Genomic DNA, 23,770 nt, shown 5'->3' with positions numbered 1-23,770 from the left:
AGCATATACCTACGCAGCTTAACCTACATAAGACCATTGATCTGTGTCTCACCAACACAACTCTAGCATGTTAAGCATTGCCTAATCTGTCTCATGCTACCTAGATTTTCATATTGGAGGAATAATCCTGGAAGGGAGGAGGGTGAGGGGTGTCACCTCTGGACCTGTTTCAAAGCTTCTTATCAGAGACATACACTCCCACCATTTAACTAAAAGGGGAGCGATAGAGTTTTTAATTCAAAAATCATAGCTTTAATTAAAGCTGCATTTCAGTGTAGATGAAGTACATGTGCATCTGCTGCTGTGCTAGTAATCAATAGGTGCTCAGTTGAGTTCAGCATTTTGACCTTTTAGGCCACTAAAAACAAGAACACCTCCCCTCACTACTTCATCCAGCTAAAAAAAAAAAAGGCCCTTCTGGATTTTTCCTATGATTGTTTTGAAACTGTAAGTAGAGTCACAGGAAACTGTTACTTAGTTTTGAAGGTTATGTGATTGTTACTTAAAAGAGCACAAATTATAATGTATTTATAAGCAGTTATTTTTCAAATAGGCCATTTATGTAAAAAAAAAATACATAAAAAAATATAAAATACAACGAATGAATATTTTGTTTTAGGAAACAACTTGCAAAATACGTCTCATATTTTATTCTTTGAATCGTCTGTTTCACTCACTGTTCTCTGAACTGCATATTTCTCAACATTCATGCAGTGGTTTTACAGTTTATCCTTCTAAGCACATTTAATGCAACCATGAACTTCTGACTTTGATCTGTAAATAATACTTGCTTCTGGTCTTTAGCAGTGAAATGTTGGTGTTGCACCCAAAACATCCTCGATTTGTTTGTCTTGGGAATTCTTTCTCTTCCTTTAGGACTTGAGTTTTTACTAACAGGAGGAGCCATTTTGCTTTCAATTAACTTCCAGATTTGATGAAGCATTATTGCTGCCTTAGAAAGTTCGATGGCGGATGGTGCTTTACTTAGCTCTTCTAATTCCACTGCATAACAGGAAATTCACTAAGAGTAACAATAATTCATAAAAGCCTTATCTCAGCGTCTAGTAACAGCTATTTAAAGACTGAAACAATTTACACTAGGCATCAGGCAAAAAATAAAAAAAAAACTAAAATATTATTACCCATTATTACTGTGCTGTGTGCAACAACAACTGGAGAAAAACGTTTTGGTATAAGATATTGAGAAACACAATAAAGCCCTGTCAGCAGACCATAAATGAAATATAGATCCATCTCCTTGTGTAGGAGAGTAAGAATTATTTTCTCTTATGGAACAAAGAGAAATCAAGACTTGTAGTCAAAATCATTTATTTTTCTTTTACTTTCCATCAATATTTTTTCTGTTTTACATAAAGCTTGTCACAAAGGAATACATACATTCAGTAGGACAGGTCAAGACAGGGTAAAATGAGAGCTAACGAGACCTGATTCTGTTTAATAATCAATACTAGGGGAAAACAAACAAAAAAGGCAACTCATCTTATGTGGCAAAGCCTACAGTCGGAGTTAACCTGGCGATATCACAGATCAACAGAAGAGTAGACAGGTAAACGTATGACAGACTGCAAATGTCTTAAACAAGACTAAAAGAAGAATGTCTTTTAAAGCAGATAAGCAAAAGAGGCTGCACTAAACCGTAAAAAAGCAGTGTTACGCAAAGGCTGATTTGTTAAGTGTTCTACTTCACAGACAGAAACAGAAATCAGTGGATGAAAGGCGTGCAAAGAAATGAGCATGTGGTTTGTTTTTTGTTCAGTTACCAGAGAGAAACAAAGGCTTCACAAAAGATGTTCATGTAAAAGCTGAATATTTGCCTCTTAACAGTCACTTCTGCTGCAATCGGGCAGCTTTGAACTTTGACACCCTCTTCGGGGCTTGCTGGGGTGGGGCAACATCAGGCGCCACCTCCTCCTGTTTCTTCTCCAGTATTGTTGGCAGAGCTGGTGGAGAGATGGTCAGATGAGGGACAGCTGAGGGCATTGGATCCTTTTCTATAACTGTACCTGAAAAAGCCTGAGAAAGAGAAATAAAAAAGAAACAACAGTAAGGAAACTGATGTTGCGTCACACTTTCATATATTTGTGCTCGGATATATTGCAGAATCTTTCACACCAAAATGAGATTAAGAACTATACAAAGAAACGTGTTCAGGTAACAAATACTAAACCAACTTAAAGCCGGGACACTACTTAAAAAGAAATAACACAAGTGCAGTAACTTTGAATCATGCAGACCATACATTTAATCGAAGAGTGTAAAAACAACAAACTCAATGCTGAAACTTTTCTAAATGTTACATTTACTCTGAGGTGAATACTTTGAAGCATTCAGCTCTCTTTCACCTCAAATCTGCTGGGAGGTTGCAGCAACACTGCTGTGGGACTGTCCTCTTCTGTGATGCCATCGCTGGTGTCGCTGTGCGTTGCTTCGTCGTGACTGAAGCTGCGTCCCATAATTCTGCGCTCTTCAAAGTCTGCAGCGCTGCTCTCACTTGTGTCGCTGCACACGCTGTTCTCTCGACTGCGTGACTTCAGTATGGACTTCCTAGGTATGGGTTCCCCATTTTTCACATCTACAAACAACCTGATTTAAAAAAAAAAAAAAAAAAGTAAGAGTCCAGTTTCACCAGTCAAAGCAGCTAAACATGAAGTATATGAAAAAAAGTACTGGGCCACCAAAATGTTACATCCACAGAAGTTGCTCAAAAGTTCCTGGGACACGTTATTTTTGCTGATGTTAATGCAAAAGCAGGTTTATAACTCCATCGTTACTGAGTCAGCGTTGCCAACTATGAATATGCTCTCAATGCCAGCATTCAGTTATTGAGATAACAGTGACTGAGTTGGTGTAGCTCCTCAGTGCTTCTACTTTGCAGTAATGCCACTAGCAGCTGATCAGGAAGAGAGGGAAGAAATTTCCCCAAACCTATTACAGCACTCAACAGTGAGTGCTTTAGAGTGACCCATTTCTTCACTGGTTTGTATTGCTTGATTTTATACACGTGTGGTAATGGGACTGAAAATACAATGTGGCCAATTTTTTTTCCATACTTCAAACCAGAATCTGTTTATGGCCACATTTCAGTTTTAGACATGCAAAATTCATTTGTTCATTAAGTCTAACTGCAATATTTTTACCTGTAAAGGTCTGCCGGTGTTGTGATTTTGTGAAGTTCGTGATGAGCATGTCCATTGCTGTGGCCATTTTTCTTTTTCCTCTTCGAGTGTTCCTTCTGCTCTTTCCTTTCGCTAAACTTCAGTGTGGTGTTTTTGCCTGTATTTATTCTCACCTGATGCAAAAGGCAGACACATGGAAAGATGAAGAGAAAACTCACAGAAGACTCACAGATGTTCTAACTTATTCATTGCTCTAACCTTCTTGGGTTCGACTGTGTGAGAAAAGTAGATAGTAGGCAAACAGTTGGCTTCCTCTTCCTCCTCAAAGTCTTCTTCCTCTTTCCTGTCCTGTCTGAGTGGTGCTGTGCTGGAAGGCAGCGCGCTCCAACCTGGCTTCAAACTCAGCCCATTTACTGGAGTCGCAGCATCTGCATCTTTCTCCTCTTCTGAGGAAGAGGATGATGTGTCCTCACCATTCATGTCTCCATTATCAGATAATCTGAAGGGGAAAAAACCAAAACATCTAACTTTGAAAAAGAACAAAGAAAGAGCAGGATTATTGATCCTCATACAAAAACAGAAAAGTATCTTCACATACTTGTCCTGCTCATCTTGTAGCTCCTCCAGCTTCTCGAGTTCATCCAATCTAGCCCATAGCTCCTCCTCAGTCATAATGCATTTCCTGCTTCCACTATCTCTGCTTTCTTCCTCATTCTCCTCATCCTCTTCTTTAAAATCAAAAAACACATCCTGCTTGGGCTTAGAGTTTGGCTTGTGAGCCATTCTTTGCTTTCCTGTTAAAGCGTACAGAAAAAGAAACCTTTAAACTATTCACGCCTACATATGAATTTAATTCTGGTGTAGAATTAAGCAATAGGTGAAAAGCTACACTGCTTTCTCTGCGGCCATGATGCACAAGTGAAATGAGGTCAGAAGAAAGGCTGACAAAGATACCTTTGGTGACAACAGAGTCATTGTTTCCAACCTCCTCTCTGATGTCAACATAGTCGCCTTTACTCTAAAAGAACAAGAACACTACAGTTAATGTTTTTGCCCCCATTTATGACTTGCACAATAACTTATGTGTGAGACAACTTGTTGGTAATGCAACATACAGCAGAGATGGTTTCCAAATTCTTCGCAAACCCAACTCTGGCTTCAAAGTTTTTTATCGTCTTGGACAGGCCATCTAGTTCATTCTTCACATCTGTAGACAGCAGATGCATTTTCATTAAACTGTGCACTTAGGAGGGCAAACTGACAGAGCCACATGTGCCGAAAAAAGACACAGAGACAGCAGGCAGATTTCAATGAAACGCTTCAAAAAGAAAAAAAGGAAAAAGACAACCAGCTTGTAAAGAGTTAAAATCCTAAACAAGTTGTGAAGAGAAAAAAAATGAAAAATGATGACACAAACAGTTGATAATATCTTCTGCCCTGAATACTACTCCGGATCATTAAATCTTCACAACAATTAAGCCCTTTCACTAATAGCAGCAGAGGGCCCTTGTTTCCATGGCAATCGGGAGCCCCTCCAGTCAGTGCATCAACTGGAAGTGAGGAAAGGTCAAACACAGAAGGCCTGACAACTCAGCCGCTGTCTGACACATTTCAGCTAGCTATGTTTGTATTACAGCACTTAGCTCTGTAATAGCAGGGTGGGCAGGGTCAGGAGATGGGGGAGGACGAGAGCGGGGGGGGTTGGGGGTGGCGCTGCGGATGGGGCTGTGGCAGCACATTTCTGCTTCACTAAACATTCTAATAATGTTCACTTCAGAGATCGTTACTTGGGCCCATTTGACTTGATATGAGATTTTCAGAGCTAGAAATGAGCAGCGGGGTTAACACACACAGGGAAGCAAAGCTGCACACAACTGATGTGAGATCGAACAAAGCCGCTGCAGTAACAGGGCCCGATTTGACCACAGAAAAGAGGAACAGGTAGGAGCTGTTATCCCACGGTTCACAGCCTAAGCAGCGACAGCGGTGACCTGAATGAACGCAAAAGCTGCGCAGTCCATGAGCCCTGCAAACACTGCACATTGAAATAAAGGCGCGTCGAATGTGTCGGCAACCCGCTATGACAAACGTCCAACAGCTGTAGCATCTTTGCATACGTATGACTGCTGCGGTGAATCGTTACACGGTTTAAAGTTTTTCCTTCAAGGATCTGTTCAGACGAGCTATGTTGATATGATGCACTTGCGCCCTCTGCTGGATGAAAAGCAGCACTAACAGATTATGTTAATGTCACGCGGTAAGTATTCAGTGAGAAGTGAAAAAAACACAGTTTAAGGAAAATACTCACATTTCATCCTGTGATCAACAATTTTTTGAGCTTGCTTGGCAGAGCACTTGGTGAACCAGTTATCACCCAGCAACACTGTGACCTCGTTGGTGTGTACCAGCTTTCCGGGCATAAAGGCCAAAGGGCCAAATGGTACCTGCACGTGTGGAAAAACAGAGCGCAAGAAAAAAGAAAAGAAAAGGGAAACAGGTCAAATCAAACAGGTAGAGCAAACGCAAATAAAGGAGTAAAACGTATATAGGAGTGAACTTTTGTGTATTTTAGAATTCTCTCCTTTCCTCTGTATTTTAAACAAGGTCATCACTCACCATGATGTCATATGACAGTTGATCTGGCAGAGTTTTGAGGCGGTCATTCAGGGCTTCATAGTCACCCGACACCTTCTTCCTGCAAACAAAAGGTTTCTCCAATGAAACCACAGCTCTCTGAAGCCATCCTGTCTAATTTGGTGTGTTTGTCATATTTGGGATAAGTCAAAATTTAAACAATGGGAAGCAAACAATGGAGTAAAGGGGGAGCGCCTGTTTTCCACTTGGGGAGGGCAAATGTGGCATAGCAGCTAAAGTAGTCTCAAGATGTCACTGTTTTTTTCATTTACTTATTCTTATTACTTATTTTTTGCTGGGCATTGTAAAACCTTAGGAATTATAGGAAGAGAAACTGACCAAGGAAGGGAGGAAGGAAGGAAGGAAGGAAGGAAGAAAGGAAGGAAGAAAGGAAGAAAGAAAGAAGAAAAAGGACCAGCTAATTAAAATTTCTTATCATATTTATACAACAAAGACAGCAGAAACAAAAAATCCCCTCAGCAAAAATCACTTGACCACTTTGTAAATGGACCACAGCTACCAAAGCTTTATGACAACATCCTCAACATAAACTACTGAATCAGGCTCAGCTTCCAATGCCTTTTACAGCAAGTGTTATATTCCCATTTGAAAGCACAGTGCTGCCAACAGCCCCCTCATACTGGGTAATAAATCCCTCCAGTCATCTGTTGGAAGAGTATTTTCTCCTTTACACTCTCCTCTTGCAATCAAACGTTTGAAACCAAACTTTTTAATGAGCACTTTAAAATCCAATTAGTAAACAGCTACAGCAATGGAGGCAACAGTACTTTTTTGTAGCTTTTGTAATGCATTTTCAGTAGGATTTAGGAATTTTACATTTATGAACTTTGTATGCAGTTACATCCATAAGTTGTTGGTTTCCAAGCAGTTGGATTAACTGAGAAGCAGACTGACTGTCAGGTGAAGCCTGTTCCCTTATGTCATGACAAGTAATACAGATAAAAGATCTTTAGTTGATTATAAGCTTTTAATTTGGATTTAGCAGCTGTTTACTGGAGGAGATGTTGATGAATGAAGGCCATTGTTATGGTTAAAAAACAAACAAACAATGATCAAGAAGCTGGCCTCAAAGCCTATTGTTCAAAGGTACTGTTTATAAGGGTGGGGAAACCTGCAGTCAGCTGAGACTAAAGAAGTCACTTGAATGAATGATTTAAAACAGAATCTACTTCTTGGGAAACAAACAAAATGAACCTATGTAATCTGGCCTGCAGAAAGGTCAGATTACACGTTAGAGAAAACATGTAAAAGCCCCTGCAAGTTCTTGGAAAAAAAAAAAAAACTGAACCGATGAAACCACGATTAACTTTTACCACAATGATAGAAAGCAAAAGGTATGGAGGAGGAGAGAAACAGCCCATGAGCTGAAGAACACGACATCGTCTCTCAAACGTGGTGAAGACAATGTTATAGCACGGGCACATATGGCTGCCAGTGAAACTGGGCCAGGAGTGTTTACTGATGATGTCACTACTGACAGAAGTACATACTGTGAAGTGTACAGAGCTATACTCTCTGTTCAGACTCAACCAAATGCTGATCCGAAGGTGCTTCACACTGCAAACAGATAATGATCCAAAGCAAACTGCAAAAGCAACCCAAGAGTTTATCAAAGTAAAGAGATGGGATATTCTTCAGTGACCAAGTCGGTCACCTGATCTCATCCCAGCAGATCCTGCTTTTCACAAACTGAACACAAAACTGAGGGCGGAGAGACCCCCAAAAAACAAACAAGCAGCAGCAAATGAAGGTGGCTGCATGAAAACCGAGCAGCACTTTATGATGTCCTTCGACAGACATTGACTGGAAAGGATTTTTTAATTCAAGTATTTAAAAAGATCCTTATATTTACAAGTATGTTTGTTTGTGCAAATAGTTTTAAGCCTCTGAAAATGGGGGAGTGTGTATAAAAATGGTTGCAAATCTTAAGCAATTAAATAAAAACAACTGACCGCTTGACTTAAAAACCACCATGGTAGTGTACAGATTGTAGCTATGATTAAAAAAGCCAACCATCTCAACCTTACACCTCTAGCTTTGTCTCCTAAGCTGTCCTGCCAACATCCTAATCTCTATCCCTATTGGTCACTCCCAACAGAAATCTGAGCATCTTCAACTCTGTCACCTCCAGCTCTACCCCCTGTCTTTTTATCAGTAGCAACACCTCTAAACCATACATCATAGCAGGTCTCACTACCATCTTGTAAGCCTTCCCTTTCCCTCGTTCTTCTATCCATTTGTCAAATCACCCCTGGCACTCATCTCTATCCACTCCACCATGTCTGTACTCTATTCTTCACCTCTCTCGTACACTGTCTATTATTTTAGATCACTCACACACACACTTCACTCACTGTGTTGGAAGGATAGAAAGAGTATTTTCAGCAGTGGTGAATTTAAAAATAAATAAAGACATTGAGAGGGGAGCTTTAGATTCACAGTGCAATACAGTGGCCTCAGCATATTTTACGATATTTTTATGCTTCTTCTTTTGAATTTACTTACTTTTTTTGTTTTTAATTTGGGAATAGGCAAATATTCTGCCAAATCAGACCCTTGTGTAAAAGAAACGTGAGAGAAACTACACTGAATAGTGTGTAACTGGACTGGATTAATGTATCAATAATAACAAAAAGGGGATTTATCTCACGTCAGGTCCGTGAATGCTAATAGGAGCATGAGGAAGATATTTATCACACTCCATATAGTCTTAAAAGCTCTAGTCAGTGGAAATGAAATCACCTGTGTGAGTCTGTCGAGACTTACAGGACAATGTTTACACATCTGTTATAAAGAAAATGTTTTATTGCCCTTTTACTGATAAGTACTCTTTCATTTTACACATAATGCAAAATAAATGTAATAACACAAAACCTACATGCACTTTTCTTATTTTAATCAATAATACTTAAAACACTGATGCTAACACCCCCTACTTAGAATCAATGGAAATGCACTTACTGTAGCAAATCTACCCTGCAGTGAAGCCCCTACACAGTCATGGTCCACTCACACAGGTGTTTTTATCTGTCTGTTAAGAGCTCTACTATCTCTTAATGTCTCTCTGTGCATACACCACATGTCAATTCTCTTAAATGCAGCAATACTTTCAGCATCTTTTTTTTGTTAGCAGCTCTGCTAATCTATGTCTGCTTAAAATGCCTGTAGTATAACAAGGCACAAAAACAGACTACTGCCACTGAAACAAAGTAGTAACTTCCTCAAATACGACAAATTGCAATGTGAAATGTACTATATACACTTAAATACTGGGACACACATTTAAATTTTTGAATTCAAGTACTTACAATCCATCACCTAAACATGCATTTACAAACATTTGTGAAAGAACTGGTCTTTCCAAAGACTTCACTGAATTCAAGCGTGGTACTGTCAATAAATGTCTTTCCTACTAGAGTAAAAGCATTCGGGATCCAAAGTGGCAGACCATGTAAAGTTTCAGAGAGAGGACACTGAGTAATGAAGCGCATAGTAGACAAAAGTCGTCATCACTCTGCCGACTCAGCAGCTACAGACCTCCTCTGGCATTAAGATCAGCACAAAAGCTGTGCGTTCGGAGCTTCATGGCACAGGTTTCTATGGCTGAGCAGCTCCTGTAGTGTAATGTGTAAGTGGCCCAGTATTTTTGTCCATATACAGCATCTCTGCATGTTTCCCTTTTGTAAACTACTTGCATGTGCACATTCAATAAAATAAGCCAGTTTTCTTTTAATCAGCTGTGCCGTTGCACAGGTCTGCACGATTAATCGTTAGAAAATCGCGATCTCGATTCATACTTATGTGTGATCTCATTTCCAAATGACAACGATAAAAAAAAAAAAAAAAAAGACGACGACGATTGTACCGCATTTTGATCCGGGACGTACTCTGCATGAAAACAAGCGCTCACTCTTCCTGCTCAACAAATGACAAGGGCGGAGCCTTATACCACGTGATACAGAAGCTGTGCCGTGTGATGCTAAAATTAGCACGTCAGGGATGACGAGAAAGTGACAGGAGAAAATCCGTCCCGGTCAACCACCCAAACACCAATAACGGGAACCTTACACAGCGCTTCCCTATACCCGTCGACCTCCCGCAGGCACAAAGAAATTAGCGGCTATTACTTATCACCTGGCTCCCATCAACACTGTGCAAAACGAGGGATTTAGGAAAATGATCAACACCCTAGACCATAGGTGTCAAACTCTGGCCCGCGGGCCAAATTTGGCCCGCAGCCTACTTACATTTGGCCCGCGAAGCCATACCAAATTACTATCAGAGCTGGCCTACTGGTATTATACAGCTAATATATATATTGTTTAGTATTAAGCTTTGCTTGTTCCATATTCAGTTTTTCAGCAAAACGTGTTTGAGTCCATAAGAAAAGATTCATTCTTATATCTGGAGGAATAAATATATTTCAATAAATATTAACGTTAGCCCGCGACTTTGTTCCAGTTGTGAATTTTGGCCCACTGTGTATTTGAGTTTGACACCCCTGCCCTAGACAAACGCTACACAGTGCTGTGTTATTTTTCTATTGTTGCACTACCTGCTCTATACACGCAGTGTCGAGCAACGGTGGAGACGGAATTTCAAGCAGTACAACATTTTGCGGCAACAACAAAACGTGAGACATTTGTTGTTTTTATGTTTATTTATTGTTTTTATGTTCAGTCTCAACTGTTACGAAGTTGATGTGCAGTTAATAAGTGCAATAAATATTTATACTGGAAAAGAAAATCGTGATCTCAATTCTAAGCCAAAAAAATCGTGATTCTCATTTTATGCAAAATCGTGCAGCCCTACTGTTGCAACACAATTTGTGCTAAACAAATAAATCTAAACTTGTTGATTTCACATCAGAGTGAAGTCTGTCCTTGTAGACCCACAGGTCATAGCAAGCAAGGATTGATGAGTATTAAGTAAGAGAAATGAGATGGAGCCACCCTCCCTGACATGTTACTTCTCTGATAATACTTCAGTCATTCTTTTTATTAACCCAATTCTGTTAAGGTGTTTCCATGTCACTAACCTGCTGTTTTGCATCACAGGCACTGTTTATTGTTAAATACTCCAGGGCTGTTGACAACACTAACAGTAACACCTACAATAAAAAGTCAAAAATCTGTGCTGTGAAATGGGGCCTGCTGGAACCTGAGCAAAGGTCAAACACTTCATTAGGAAATAAAAGAATATCACTGTGTGGGTGTGCACAAACTTGATAAGCAACTGACGTTTTCTGTCAATTTAGAAAGTATTGATGACCCTAAAAGAATCTATTTTTGGTTATAACAGCATGTTTGTGCAAAATAGGGCAAAAAAAAAAAATGGGGAGGTCTAAACCTGATATAGTAAACTTCAAAACTACACTGAAGGAATATTAGAACATGAAGAACCTGCACAGTGTACTCAGTTAATGCAAGCATATTTTAAAAACAACCAACTTTGTGCTCAAGTTCATTGGTGCTTTCATGCTTACCAGTGTTGAATCCGACTTTCACAGTCTTTCACCACCTGTTTCAGGACAAATAATTTTAGTAAGAATCAAGCTGATAAATCTACGCAACTTACACAGTCTCCAGGTGGAAAATTTAAATTTTTTTAAAAAACATTTAAATCATCTGTGATAAAACATTCATTTCACCGAGGCTTTTACTTTACCCCGGCTGCAGACACAACTGCCCAGAGGCACGAATTTATATGTAATAATAGTTTGACAATCATCACACACAGGGAAGTAGGTCAGCAACTCCGAGGAAGTAGGACGAGACAAACACAAAATTAATAATTTAAAAATGAAGCAAAAAAAATGAAATAAAAACACAGTGGTTTTGTATCTAGGTGAAATTTACTTCCCAAAGTAAAGAAGCAAACAGCACTGGTATAAAATTCTTTTTTTTTTTTTAATGCCAAGAAACGAACCTAGCTGAGCACGCCCTCCTACAACATTTAAACTTGAACATGTGAGCGCAGAAGGAGGAAGCTTCTCGAAAACTGAAAGTCAAAACAACAAACGCTCTTTGTGTAACCTGTGAAACAATAATGGCACAGATGTGTGTATCTGCAGTAAAAGGTACTTCAGCAAGTCCCAGCAAGTGGCTCCAAGACCTTCCCCGATGCACCATGTGGCCAGTGACTGACGGTGGCTTGGCTAACGTTGCATACTAGCCAGCAAAATGTTTCGCGACAACTGGTGATATTACCTTTTCGTGCTCCTCTCGGAGCCTGATAACTCCGCCGAGGTGTTCTATATCCACTTGACCCTTTTCAGCCATTGCCAACCCACTTGCACAAAATAAATTTCTGGTGTTTCGTGACCCCAAAACAAAGCTCAAGGGCTGTTGTGAGTTCTAAAGAAGTGTTTATGAATGCAGCAGCAGCTATTCCTGAGACCCGTTCTGCTCGTATTCATCAATGGGTCAGTGATAGTTATCCACACTTTCGGAAGTGATATCATCTCACACTCTCATTTCAGAATTTCTGCATGATTTCCAAAAATATCCACAGTCTGAATATCCGAAGATTAGCCAATACTCCTTGTCACTCTCGCTGCGCCATGCACCTCCGTCCAACTCCAAGAACTCAACCGCTATTCCAGGGTGGTCCCGGTCTGAGCTTTCAAAATAAAAGACTTCGGTTGTATACTTGGTTTAGCATTAACAACAACAACAACAGCAACAAATACAAAACGTAAAATTAAAGAAAAAAAAAACTAAAAACAATTATACTTTTGGTGGACCTAAGTGAATAGGAATAAATCTGGTAAAATTACAGTCACAACAAAGTGCACACCTTGTCGTGGCTTCTTTCTACTCTCAAGCCCATCCTCTAGTTTCACATCAGCAAGTTTTTCGTAAGGCTAAAAAATCAGTCCGTGTTGGATTCACACAAGTAATTCAGCTTGCGTATGGAAGGCTAAGATATGGAGGTCGACTGGGCCACTGCAACACCTTGAGTTCGGTAGTCTTAATAATTGCGAGGCGCACACATCCTGTGACTACAAATGATTACATTTAAAAAGTGTGTACTTTATTTTTACCATGACTCATCGAGAACTTCAAAAGTTTTAGCATTTAATGCATCTCTTTCCTTTCTCATTTAATGCTTTTATTTTAAATGTCAAACATTGCATTTTCCGTTTTGGTTTCAAATGAAGCGAGCTTGATGCAGTTCTTCCTCCCAGTGTACTCTGGGTAAATATGAACGTCTGCACAGATGTAAACAATCTAAAGCGAGGTGATGTTGTTCCACCTGCATATAAAAACAGTGACAAGCACAACAGATTTGCACATTCAGGCACTATTTAACTGGCAGCAGGTGCAAACCTCCCCATGTTCACCTTCCCGATGCTGCACGAAAATTTACATATAATATTTAAACACACATCACATAAAAGCCTATAAAAGTATTAGAAGTAACGACCGAATCAAACACGGCAGTTGAATGAGTTTGATTTAATATGATAACAACAATATGATTTATCCCCAAGCTCCCAACCTTCCTGTGTGGCAGGAATTAAATAGTCTGTTTTTGTTGCTTTTAATTGCTGTTGGAAATATGAGAAACACCAGTTATAAACAATGTGTACACAAGCTATAAAAAAAAAAGAACGGCTAATAATTCAGAGTTTATCCTTTAAAGCACAGTGAACACAGATTATTTGGCCTGAAAATCAAAGACTATTTTCAACTGTCCAATGATATTTTAACGTATTTAAGTTAAGAATACGTTATAATGGCTTGATGCCATATATGCTATATTTATAAACTCACACGCTGTTAAAATGTACAATTTGTAAGAAAAATATAACAATACTAATTTAGGCTAGTCTAAAAATATTATACATTGCTGAAACTTGTATTGGAATTTAGGCTCAACACTCTATTTTAATTCGGCTAAATGTGGTTTACACGTTTGTAGTTTTTGGACTTGAATGCAACTTCCCAGCGCATTCCCATCAGGCATTGCGGCAAGAGTCATACAGCAAGCTTCATATATCATGAGGCGCATGCGGAGCCCGGCCGAGCTCAGCAAATAATGAGAATGACATAGTAAAAACAGGACCAGTAAATGTCGATAAGGATTTGAATAGACAGCAAGGTATGTGCCAAGCGTTTACTGTGGATGGTGAAGCAGCTATGGCTTTAATTTGAATTGACAGAGTTTTGCAGAAATGACAGAGCTGCGCAGTCTGTTATGAAGCTTTTGATTGCTTGATCGCCTTAACAATACGAAAGCATGCGGGAAGAATATTCATAATGTTAATTGTTTGTTTTTTTCAAAAACTGTTTTAGTAAAGGTCGCCAAATTCAGCATCAGTTGAAGTGAGATAAGGGCTCACGGTGATTAAATTGCGGCTGTGTGGATAGATAATACTATCAGTTTAACTTGCATTAAGCCAGAAGTCTCATAACACAAGAACACTCACCAAAATGTATTACTTATCAACAGCCCAAATAGTCCGTTTGAGTTGTTAATGACTTTATTATTCCTAAACTTCAATGTGTAATTATGGTTTATTTAACCATTTATTGTGACGAGAGTCTGAATTTAACTGTAATTAAAATCACTCTGTATATAATTATACAAATCAGCGCGTACAATAACTGACAGTAGATTTTTTTTGATTTTAGTAAAAGTGTCAGACTCTTATTAACAGTGAAATAAAAATGATGGGTTCACGAGTCAATCTGAGGGCGCATGCTCGGTAAAAGTATGACCGTTTACGTCAGCATACCTATCTGGAGTGTACACAAAGGCAAAGCATTTTAAAAACAAAGACCTTTGTGACCTAGCTTTTCGAGATACCGGTCATTGATTTTTTTTAACCTATTTATATCACTTCTACTCATTGTCTCATATTTACCTTTAACTTTGTTCTGTTTTATTTTTAAGCTTAATGTTATTTTTTCATTGAGAACTGATTTAATTACGTCTGAAGTTTCTTATTTTAGCTTTTTAAAATGTTAAATGTTTTATTGTTAAAGTTTAGCAAGTAATGTGTGGAATTTAAGATGAGCTAAGCTGTGTTGGTATTTTGTTCATTTATTTAATTTTGAAGTTATTTTTCAATTATAACCTGCTGAAATGTTGGCAATGCTGCTGCTGTACCCAATCTTGTGAAACTGAAAGTATTTAATAAATTATGAGGGAACAATTCTAAATAAAAACACAATTTCAAATCCTTTCAACTTTTATGGGCCTGTGTTGCTGAAATGTTGAACAAAAATGTCTAAATTGTGCAATTGTTTTATGAATCGCAAATCTAATCCACAGGATGTCTCCACGAATCGATGATGTTATGAAGCTGTGTTGTGAGTTGTCCACCAATCAGCAAGTTAAGACCACAGTAAAAGGTTCTGGGAAAGGAGCAGCAGCAGCTGGGGCGCTGGCCTTTGCTGGAGGATTGGTTGGAGGTCCTCTTGGCATAGCTGTAGGTGAGTGGAACAATGCAACAGTTCCTCTATCTTTAGGAACCATTTCTAATCATATAGATTCATCATAAATGCTGATGTATTGGAATTAAGCTGTTTATTTTGGAGTGATCAGCATTATTGGTTTATCTCAAAAGTTTGAAATTTTGATCTTCTGTAGGAGGGGCTGCTGGAGGCCTTCTGGGCTGCTGGCTGACCAGTGGTCAATTCAAACCACTTCCACAGATCATAATGGAGCTCAGCCCTCAGGAAAAGCAGAAGCTTTATGAGAATCTCATGGAAATCCTGGGAGACATTGAGTGGACTGATTTGGCTCAGCTGATTGCTCTAGTCATGGGCAATGCAACTCTGAAGCAGCAGCTTACGGCTGCTCTTCTTGGATACATCACCAAGGAGCTCCAGGCAGAAGTGCACTATGTTGATTAGTCACTTTCAATATTGTGACACAGAAGCCTAAATGCAGAGGAGGATGTTCTCTGATGAGTGTGAACTACTTTTTGACACTTAAAAGACTCCTAATTAAATTCTGTATGATATAAATGTTACATATGTTGATGAAAACAGCTGTATGGCTGGGTAATTTATTTTGATAAGTGCAATTATTACTTATTTATTGTACCATTTATTCTGTCTTTAACTGCACCGATCATCAAGTCTGGCTTTAAGTCATAGTGAATTTTAGGTTTGATGGAGTTGTGATGTTGTCCAGTCTACTATCTTATTTACATAAAAAGGATTGTGAACTAAGCCAAAATTCTGCTGTGTAATATAAAGATTTGATATAATTACATCAATTACCAGCCTTTTTACATTTTAGCAGATTTGCCAGCAACTGTATACAGCATATTGTACACTTTGAATAAAAAATAAAACCAGTGTGGACTTGGCATTTGGCATAGCAGTCTTTATTCCTTGGCATTGAATCCATCTGGGCATTAACATTGTAGATCTGTCTTTTATTAAACTTAGTACTAACACACTTAAGCTAGCGTGCTGGGGTTGGCATAGGATTCTAGTCATCTGAAGGTCTGTGATTTTATCCTGACTCATCCAGTCTGTATGTTGAGGGATCTTTGGGCAAGATACTGAACCCTAAGCTTCTCTTAGTGCATCCAGAGCATTTGTGAGAGTGTGTGCGTGCTTATTATTCACGTGAAAGTGCCCAAAGGCATAAGACACATAGACTATAGAATGTGTGAATATGTGCATATAGCATGTGGAGTAGTGGTTCAAAAAAGATGTCCATTTAACTTCCATTTTATTTTGATTCTGCTCTATTTTATAGACATACACCTTCTCCATTAACCCTTTATCAGCGTGAATGAAGAATCGCCTTTAAGAAAGTCTCTCCAGACATCGTTAATAAGAGATTTGGCTGTCAGATAATTAAATGTATGTACAGGTTAAAATTCACACTAATGAATCAAGTTATTTTTTAAGCATATGCATTTTTAAATATAGTTTTATGCACCTGTTGTGGGTGTTTTGGTTCTGTATTTTACATGGTTTCATTCCTGCTTTAGTAATTTCTGATAAAAACTTTCTTCTGGTCTATTTGTCTTTGCTTTTCTACTGTTGTGTCACTGGCCCAATAATAAAGTGGTGAAAAATTGTTTGTGTAAGTAGATTAAGTTCTTTTTAAGATTCAGTATTAATGTGTAATTGATTTATGATATCAACATAATGAACTGAAAAAATAACCCAGTTAAAATTGAAAATAATTTTTCATGATTTCAATAATAGAGTTGGATATAATATTCTTTATTAGTAAATACACAACCCCAATTCTCTCAGGGAGCCATCAGAAAATACATATTACAGAGAGGAACCGAGGCAAAGCTCCTGTATTTATCCCACCACCACCGTTTCATCATCTGGGAATTCATAGTAGGGAACCTCTAGGTTAAGGGGAGCGGGTCCCTTCCGGATTCTTCCTGAAGCATCATAGTGAGAGCCATGGCAGGGACAGTAGTAGCCTCCGTACTCTCCGGCATTAGCGATGGGCACACAACCCAGATGGGTGCACACACCAAGAACGATGACCCACTTGGGGTTGGTCACTCTATCCTTGTCATGCTCGGGATCACGCAGCTCTGCAAGATTCACTGCCTGCTCTGTGGCGATTTCCTTCTCTGTACGGTGACGGACAAACAAGGGTTTTCCTCTCCACTTGAAGGTCATGTTTTTGCCTTCTGGGATATCGCTCAGCTTGACCTCTATCTTGGATAAGGCCAGGACATCAGCAGATGCGCTCATGGAGGAGATGAACTGGGTGACGACTGTCTTGGCTGCATAAACTCCCACCACAGTGGTAGCGCCAGTGAACAAGTAAGAGAATGCCCTTCTTGCCTCACTGCTCTCTTGGGAGGACTTGTTGGGGTCCATAACCTCAGGCCGACGGTAGTCTGAAAAGTCTGGAATCTTGATGTCTGTGTGTGCAAGGCGGACTCCTCCAGGAGCTGAAGCGACAAATACGTTTCAAAGACACAGGCAGGAGATAAATAAACAGATAGTAAACTATACAACATCTCACAAAATAATCATTTTCTGTCAAAAACTCAACAACTCAGAAAAGTGTTGTTTAATTTGAGGCTTAATTCATATTTGACTGTAATGACAATAACTTCTGGTGCATTCAAATGACCCTAAAAACTGAATGACTTTGGTTTGGCAAAAATAAATCTTTAAATTTCTACTTTTTGAGCTCATGCTGTAAATTCCACACGTCCTAATTTTGCAGCCATTTGGTACTTTGAGACTAACCTACCTACTGTAATTCTTTATATGGTTGTTCTTAAAGATCCCTAAAAGTGAAACCATCCCTTAGTTTTGCCTTCAAAGACTCAGCATGCTGGTGGACTGGCAATGTTGCACTGAGCACTTCTTCATCACTTCAGTCTTACAGTCTGTGTTTTATGCCGTCTCCTTGTGTTCTCCTTTTTTGTAGTGGGTAGTTGTTGCTCACTGAGCCTGGTTCTTCCATTTTCTTAATGTTACATTGAGTTGTTTTTTTTTTTTTTTTGCCTAAATGCTTTACATACTGATTGTTGTCTCATGTCTCATTGTTGGGGTTTTCCCTTTAATATTGTAGGGTCTGCTCCTTTCAATATGAATGCATGCAATACATATAAAATGGAAGTGAAATGAAAAAGGAATTTCAAATTAGGTCAACTGATACACAGGTATAAAAAAAAAGTGGTGACACTAAAAATGTAAGCCTCATGTTCATAATGCACATAATATTCTAAACAATTGTAAATTCTTGAAGCTATGATAACATTCTAGTGAAAATCTGACATGGTGAAAGGCCAAACAGGAAAAAAAAAATCAATTACTGTGACTCTACAGCTGCTTGAAACATTTATTTAGAATTATATGATAATCTGATAATTATACAACATCAGGTTGTTCGGTCTTTCTAGAATAAATAATAGAAATCTAGGCTGACATCTTCATATTTTGACAAAACAACGAAAATAAACACATTTTGCTACAAAACCGAGGCACCATTGTTCATATTTATCAAATTGGAAACTGTGCAAATATGAGGCTTAAAAAAATGTCTTTTATGTAACCACCTCCATGCAAATGGAATTCTTTAAATATATATTATATTTCTTTAGATCCTTCTATTGTCATCTTTCCTTATTCCACTACGCTGTTATTCGGGTCCTATTTGTCAGTCAGGTCAAAGATTGCCCATTACCCTTCCAACGTCCTGCTAGCCATCGCAAGTTGTTTACGATTAGTTTTCAAGAAGCCTCCGAAAATAGGTTTCACATTTTACAGCATTAAGATGTTATAGAATAATTAAGACGCCGGTACTGCGTTTTTTTTTTTTATCCTTTTATCCTCATGCGGCTCATTAGCAACCCCGGCTAACATTAATAACGCTCGTCACTGGGCCTTACCAGCAACAACGGCCACTTCTTTGGCTCCCGGAGACATCAAAGTTTTTAGTGCATGCTTTGTTGTCTGGAGAAACGGGGGAAAAGCCCCGGGACGAGCAGTTATGGACATCATTTTCGCCCAAGATAAGATTTCTCAACCCCACAGTTGGGGACACGACCTTGCGTGTACAATCTCCGGTACGTAACTTGTGTGTATCACTCTAATCTTCTGTACCGGAAACTGTCTCCGAACTCTTTTTAAAGTTCCGCATTAACCTAACTGTCTTTCTTTTTCTCCTCTACAAAAAAAAATCGTTATTAAATATTGTCTGACTTCTTCAACTTAATGTCGGTTTTAACACGTTACGATAATTTGACCCTAAAGCCTACAAACTAAACACAAATGTTTTAGTACAGGCATTTTTCTCCGTCAGCTAAATCCAAGGGTCCTTGTGATGTAAACAAGGGTCCTTGCAACAGAAACGGAGCTACATACACCATGGTAACCTGACAAAAAAAGGGGAGAACAATGAAAATACCAAAAAGAAAGCTGTTCCTTCTCCTTATTTTTGCATATGTAGCGTTTTCACTCTATGCTGCGTATAATGTTTTCTTCAGCACCAAAGTACTATCCCGCGTTCACAGGGTGGTGAAGAAAGAGACGGGAGCACAATCGGGTAATTTCACGGAGCAGGAGGGCCGCCTAAAAACAGGAGCCGATAATTAAAAATTATATTTATTTAATTTCGCGTGGAAAGAAAATTGAATAGATAACGGTGTGTTGGGTTTGTAGGTGGTGTAAGGGATGGCGGTGCTCCATACGTTGCTGATGAGTGGAATCCGTGGGAGGATGAACAGGTGGAGTACAACTCTGCTTTGAACAAAAAGAGAGAGGCCTTCAAACAGTACCTGGGTAAAATTGACAAGAACAAACCCAAAAGATACAAGGTCCAGATATGGGGGAAAGCTGCAATAGGTAGGTCATGATCTAATGTGTCACAGCCTGAAAGGAGGTTTTGATGTCATCTAAAAATGGAAAGAATTTGCTCTGTGGCAAGATATTATGGTTTTACATATATTTTATCTAATATCTGGAGGCCTACAGAATAACCGTCATTCGTCTATCTATTTTCTTTACAGGGCTTTACCTTTGGGAACATGTTTTAGAGGGCCCCCTCAACCCCACTGACAAGGTAGCACAATGGAGAGAGGGGGAGCTGCAGTCAGGGAAGATTGATTTCAGGTAACAGATCAGAGATAGAAAGTTTAAAAGCACAAACATATAGTTTGCACTTGAGCCTTAATTACATATTTACTGAAAAAAATGTGACCCCATCCTAGTAAATCACTCTGTCTCTAGTTTCTACACAGGTCCTGCAGTGGTGCAGGGTCATGTGCCTCTGGACATGAATAGTCTGGTTTTGGTTCTCAATGGCCGCGAAAAGCAAAAAGTCACTTACTCCACACGGTGGCTGGAGCACGTCCAAACTCTGGTTCAGTCCAATACAGTGTCTCACGTTGCTGTGGTTCTGCTGGGCAATGAGCACTGCAACAACAACTGGATCAGCCCACATCTGAAGAGAAATGGTGGCTTTGTGGACCTCCTGTTTGTAGTGTATGATAGCCCCTGGGTCAATGACAAGGATGTCTTTCAGTGGCCTCTTGGTGTTGCTACGTATGTCCTCGCTTATTGTCTAATTTGTGTGTATGTGTCATGTTTCCTCTTTGAATTAGTAACGCTGTCTAATATAATGCCACGATTTTGTCTCTGTACAGATACAGACAGTTTCCAATGATCAGGCCTAATGCCCAGTTAATTACCTCCAACCGGCCATACCTCTGCAATTTCTTAGGAACTGTTTACAAAAATTCTTCCAGAGAAACACTCATGCATATTCTGACACAGTCTGGCCTGGAAAAGGATTGCATCACCACTGGGAGGGAAAAGTAAGTCACTATTTATTACCTGTTTCATTGCCTTATCTGAAAGAATAAAATCTTTTAGTTTTTTTATTGGCTGGATTATTTTTACTTTGGCTGACTGTGCTATAACACAGCTATAACAAGAGGACAAAAAGTTGAGATATTTAGAATGGTATAAAGAACATCTTGCCACTAAGGCCGTCCTAGTGTATCTTTGTGAAACTATTAATGTCTACAGTAAGCTTCATGGTCAAGCGGTTTCAAATTATTAGTCTTGCATAGTGAAATCCAAAACTTATTTAAGTTTTAGGGAACCAAACGACTTTGGTTAAAATTAGACATCACAGAGGCCTAAGCTTTTAATCCACATGTGGGCAAAATATAGGGCAAATCAACTGAATCTGACCAAAATCTCCTTAAAGAAAAAGAAAAATGAATAAGAAAGAGGATTATGCTAAGGAATGTCAAGGAGAATAACTGCAATAAGTCTTCACTGCCATTTAAGTCCATTTCAGTGCAGTGCGGTTCATCAGTAATCTACGCAGTAGCGAAGATCAAACAACTGGCAAGATAAATGCTAATTTAAAGGCTGATAAAGAATTTAATTGTTAATTTTTAATGTTAGCAATATTTATGTTATGATTGATTTATTCAGTGTGTACCCCTACAGATAATTCATCTAAGCCATTCGTCTAAGAAAATCCCATTGCTGGTTTAAATCTTTTAATATCAAGAAAAACTGATGTGCTAAATCATTGAACGCTGCCACATCAACACAAACACTTGTTCCCTGGTTTTACTGTGAACAGCTAAGGCTTTCAGATACATTTTTAAATAAAGAAAGTAAATAATAAAATTAAGCCTTTAAGATAATCAAGCCCTAATTATATAGGCATAGATAATTATGACACGTGCTCAGTTTTCCACTTATATTTAGGTTATGGCAATTTTGTACCAAGAAACACTTCATTTAAGTTTACTTTTCTGACTTGTTTAATAATAAATGGAGCTGAGGTGAGACAGCTTTGAGTTCTAAATGTAAATTACATGGAACAATATTATAGTATATTTCTGTGTTTATAGGGGTAGCTTAAACTGTTGACTGAAATATCTCCCCTTCTTACCTGCCACAGGTGGCTCCCTCAGGAGACAGCAGACAGTCTGAGACGCTATCAGACAGCTCTGGCCCAAAGCGAGCTCACTCTCTGCCCAGTTGGGATCAACACAGAGTCTTACCGCATCTACGAGGCCTGCTCTTATGGCTCCGTCCCCGTGGTGGAAGATGTGATGACACCTGGGAGCTGTGCAGCAGGGCCCAGCTCCCCGCTACGACTCCTAAAAGCTGCAGGGGCGCCCTTCATCTTCATCAGCGACTGGAAGGAGCTCCCAGCCATCTTGCAGAGGGAGAGAGGGATGACACAGGAGCAGAGGGTGGACAGGAGGAGGAGGCTGCTGGAGTGGTATTCCAGCTTTCGTCAGCAGATGAAGGAAAGGTTCACCGAGGTCATCGAAGAGACCTTCTTCAAAAACGGCTGACTGTGGTGCTTCTAAATATCAACAGGGTGGTTGACAGTTAAAACTGATTTTATTTATTTTATGGTTTGTGGAGAAATGTGATGTACTACTGACATAGTGAAAGTGGTGATGTTCTTTTCAATATTCTGGCGCAGGTTATTAAAAAAATAATTTATGTGTGTAGTAAAGTTGTAAAGCTGCCATTACTAGTCAGAAAGGGGCCTCGTGATATTTAAGTATATTCATCATCTAAATGTTTACAACTGTGGAATGTACAGGAATTTAGAGATAGAGGATTATGAACTGCCTTTGCATTTTAAAAAAACAACCCTTAATTTACTTTAAGTATGTTTTATGTGTTTTTAAGTAATTCTTATTGTGATTTTTAGGAAACACTAAATAATATGTGTAGAAGAGATTGCAATGTGTTTGCACCATTTTTAACACCCTGATATCCTTTTGAAATCTTTTCTCTTTGTGAGCTGCTTGCAAATGGATGTGGTTGGGATGAAATGTTTTGCTTTGTGGTAAAAAAAAAAAAAATCAGCTGTTTTATATTTATTTCAGTTCTGTGCTGCATGTGTGTGGGGATTTCTTTTTCTTTTTTTTTTAAAGACAGTGCAGTAAAATAAAATGGAGCATTGTCCTGAACAGAAATGTGAGGTTGTGCTTTCATTGTGCCTGCAGATGGCGCTGTGGACCAGTTAAATGTCAGTGGATGCGATGATCTCCAGTGAAATGTAATGCAGACGCTTTTTTAAGTTGATAAAAAAAATTTATATGTGGGGAAACTTACTTTTCACATAAGCTAATAAACACGAAACATGCCGTAAAACTAAGGAGAAACTTCTGGATGTCTACCAAACTAGTGTATTTGAGATGTATAGGACACAGATCGATATTAGCTAAGAATATATTGATGCGTGGTCGTTACCAGGAATTATGAGGTTTCTCGCTGTATTTCAGCTAGAGCTGTGCACAGGTGTGCGGCCACACGTTTAGTCTACCCTGTAGAGCACTCAATGTCTGTAAATAATAAAAAAAAACCTAAAAATGTCGTTTTATTTTGATTTAGAAAGAAAATATTGAATGAAAAACTAATATAATGTGACGTCTATTTCAAGTTACGTATAAGTAGTTTGTCCCTAATAAGGACAAAAAGCCTTCAGGTTTGGCAGCAGGAGTGTCCGTCAGGGCGCGGATGTCCACT

At 38.9% G+C, this 23,770-nt stretch overlaps 4 protein-coding genes across 5 annotated transcripts; 2 read left to right on the top strand and 2 right to left on the bottom strand.

Moving 5' to 3' along the window:
• Positions 1–1,312: 1,312 nt before the first annotated feature.
• uri1 (URI1 prefoldin like chaperone) lies at positions 1,313–12,391 on the bottom strand. 2 transcript variants are annotated; one of them, XM_004570773.2, is made up of 11 exons: positions 12,002–12,391; positions 11,278–11,312; positions 5,754–5,832; positions 5,446–5,581; positions 4,253–4,344; positions 4,092–4,155; positions 3,736–3,931; positions 3,396–3,636; positions 3,159–3,310; positions 2,364–2,604; positions 1,313–2,034 (listed from the first exon to the last, which is right to left on the bottom strand). In XM_004570773.2, the coding sequence occupies exons 1-11, from the start codon at positions 12,071–12,073 to the stop codon at positions 1,846–1,848; spliced, it is 1,497 nt and encodes a 498-aa protein (XP_004570830.2). In that variant the 5' UTR covers positions 12,074–12,391; the 3' UTR covers positions 1,313–1,845. The 2 variants fall into 2 exon arrangements, with proteins under 2 accessions (XP_004570830.2, XP_004570832.2); XM_004570775.4 differs by lacking the exon at positions 12,002–12,391 and adding an exon at positions 11,876–11,954.
• A 1,390-nt stretch (positions 12,392–13,781) lies between these two features.
• zgc:112052 (protein C19orf12 homolog) lies at positions 13,782–16,119 on the top strand. Its single transcript, XM_004570772.2, has 3 exons — positions 13,782–13,898; positions 15,075–15,235; positions 15,393–16,119. The coding sequence occupies exons 2-3, from the start codon at positions 15,076–15,078 to the stop codon at positions 15,656–15,658; spliced, it is 426 nt and encodes a 141-aa protein (XP_004570829.1). The 5' UTR covers positions 13,782–13,898; position 15,075; the 3' UTR covers positions 15,659–16,119.
• Positions 16,120–16,972: 853 nt separating this feature from the next.
• On the bottom strand, positions 16,973–19,352 carry LOC101485419 (cytochrome b-c1 complex subunit Rieske, mitochondrial). The gene is made up of 2 exons (XM_004570771.2): positions 19,144–19,352; positions 16,973–17,691 (listed from the first exon to the last, which is right to left on the bottom strand). Exons 1-2 carry the CDS (start codon positions 19,253–19,255, stop codon positions 17,081–17,083), a joined length of 723 nt encoding a protein of 240 aa, XP_004570828.1. The 5' UTR covers positions 19,256–19,352; the 3' UTR covers positions 16,973–17,080.
• Positions 19,353–19,476: 124 nt separating this feature from the next.
• rxylt1 (ribitol xylosyltransferase 1) lies at positions 19,477–23,507 on the top strand. Its single transcript, XM_004570770.5, has 6 exons — positions 19,477–19,799; positions 19,916–20,098; positions 20,263–20,365; positions 20,483–20,797; positions 20,899–21,069; positions 22,179–23,507. Exons 1-6 carry the CDS (start codon positions 19,652–19,654, stop codon positions 22,579–22,581), a joined length of 1,323 nt encoding a protein of 440 aa, XP_004570827.1. The 5' UTR covers positions 19,477–19,651; the 3' UTR covers positions 22,582–23,507.
• The last annotated feature ends 263 nt before the right edge of the window (positions 23,508–23,770 follow it).

The sequence above is a fragment of the Maylandia zebra genome, linkage group LG7 (assembly GCF_041146795.1).
Source record: "Maylandia zebra isolate NMK-2024a linkage group LG7, Mzebra_GT3a, whole genome shotgun sequence".
In the NCBI taxonomy this organism is placed as follows: domain Eukaryota; kingdom Metazoa; phylum Chordata; class Actinopteri; order Cichliformes; family Cichlidae; genus Maylandia; species Maylandia zebra.
This window is presented reverse-complemented; position numbering and strand designations above follow the sequence as displayed.

Excerpts from the sequence above, each read along its gene's own strand:
- zgc:112052 (XM_004570772.2), top strand. The coding sequence starts at position 15,076 with ATGTCTCCACGAATCGATGATGTTATGAAGCTGTGTTGTGAGTTGTCC. Across the intron at positions 15,236-15,392 it reads TCCTCTTGGCATAGCTGTAG|GAGGGGCTGCTGGAGGCCTT; the intron begins GTGAGTGGAACA and ends GATCTTCTGTAG.
- rxylt1 (XM_004570770.5), top strand. The coding sequence starts at position 19,652 with ATGAAAATACCAAAAAGAAAGCTGTTCCTTCTCCTTATTTTTGCATAT. Across the intron at positions 19,800-19,915 it reads AGAGACGGGAGCACAATCGG|GTGGTGTAAGGGATGGCGGT; the intron begins GTAATTTCACGG and ends TTGGGTTTGTAG. Across the intron at positions 20,798-20,898 it reads TGGCCTCTTGGTGTTGCTAC|ATACAGACAGTTTCCAATGA; the intron begins GTATGTCCTCGC and ends GTCTCTGTACAG.
- LOC101485419 (XM_004570771.2), bottom strand. The coding sequence starts at position 19,255 with ATGATGTCCATAACTGCTCGTCCCGGGGCTTTTCCCCCGTTTCTCCAG. Across the intron at positions 17,692-19,143 it reads AGAAGTGGCCGTTGTTGCTG|CTCCTGGAGGAGTCCGCCTT; the intron begins GTAAGGCCCAGT and ends TTGTCGCTTCAG.
- uri1 (XM_004570773.2), bottom strand. The coding sequence starts at position 12,073 with ATGGCTGAAAAGGGTCAAGTGGATATAGAACACCTCGGCGGAGTTATC. Across the intron at positions 11,313-12,001 it reads TCCGAGAGGAGCACGAAAAG|GTGGTGAAAGACTGTGAAAG; the intron begins GTAATATCACCA and ends GTCCTGAAACAG. Across the intron at positions 4,156-4,252 it reads ATTTGGAAACCATCTCTGCT|AGTAAAGGCGACTATGTTGA; the intron begins GTATGTTGCATT and ends TTGTTCTTTTAG.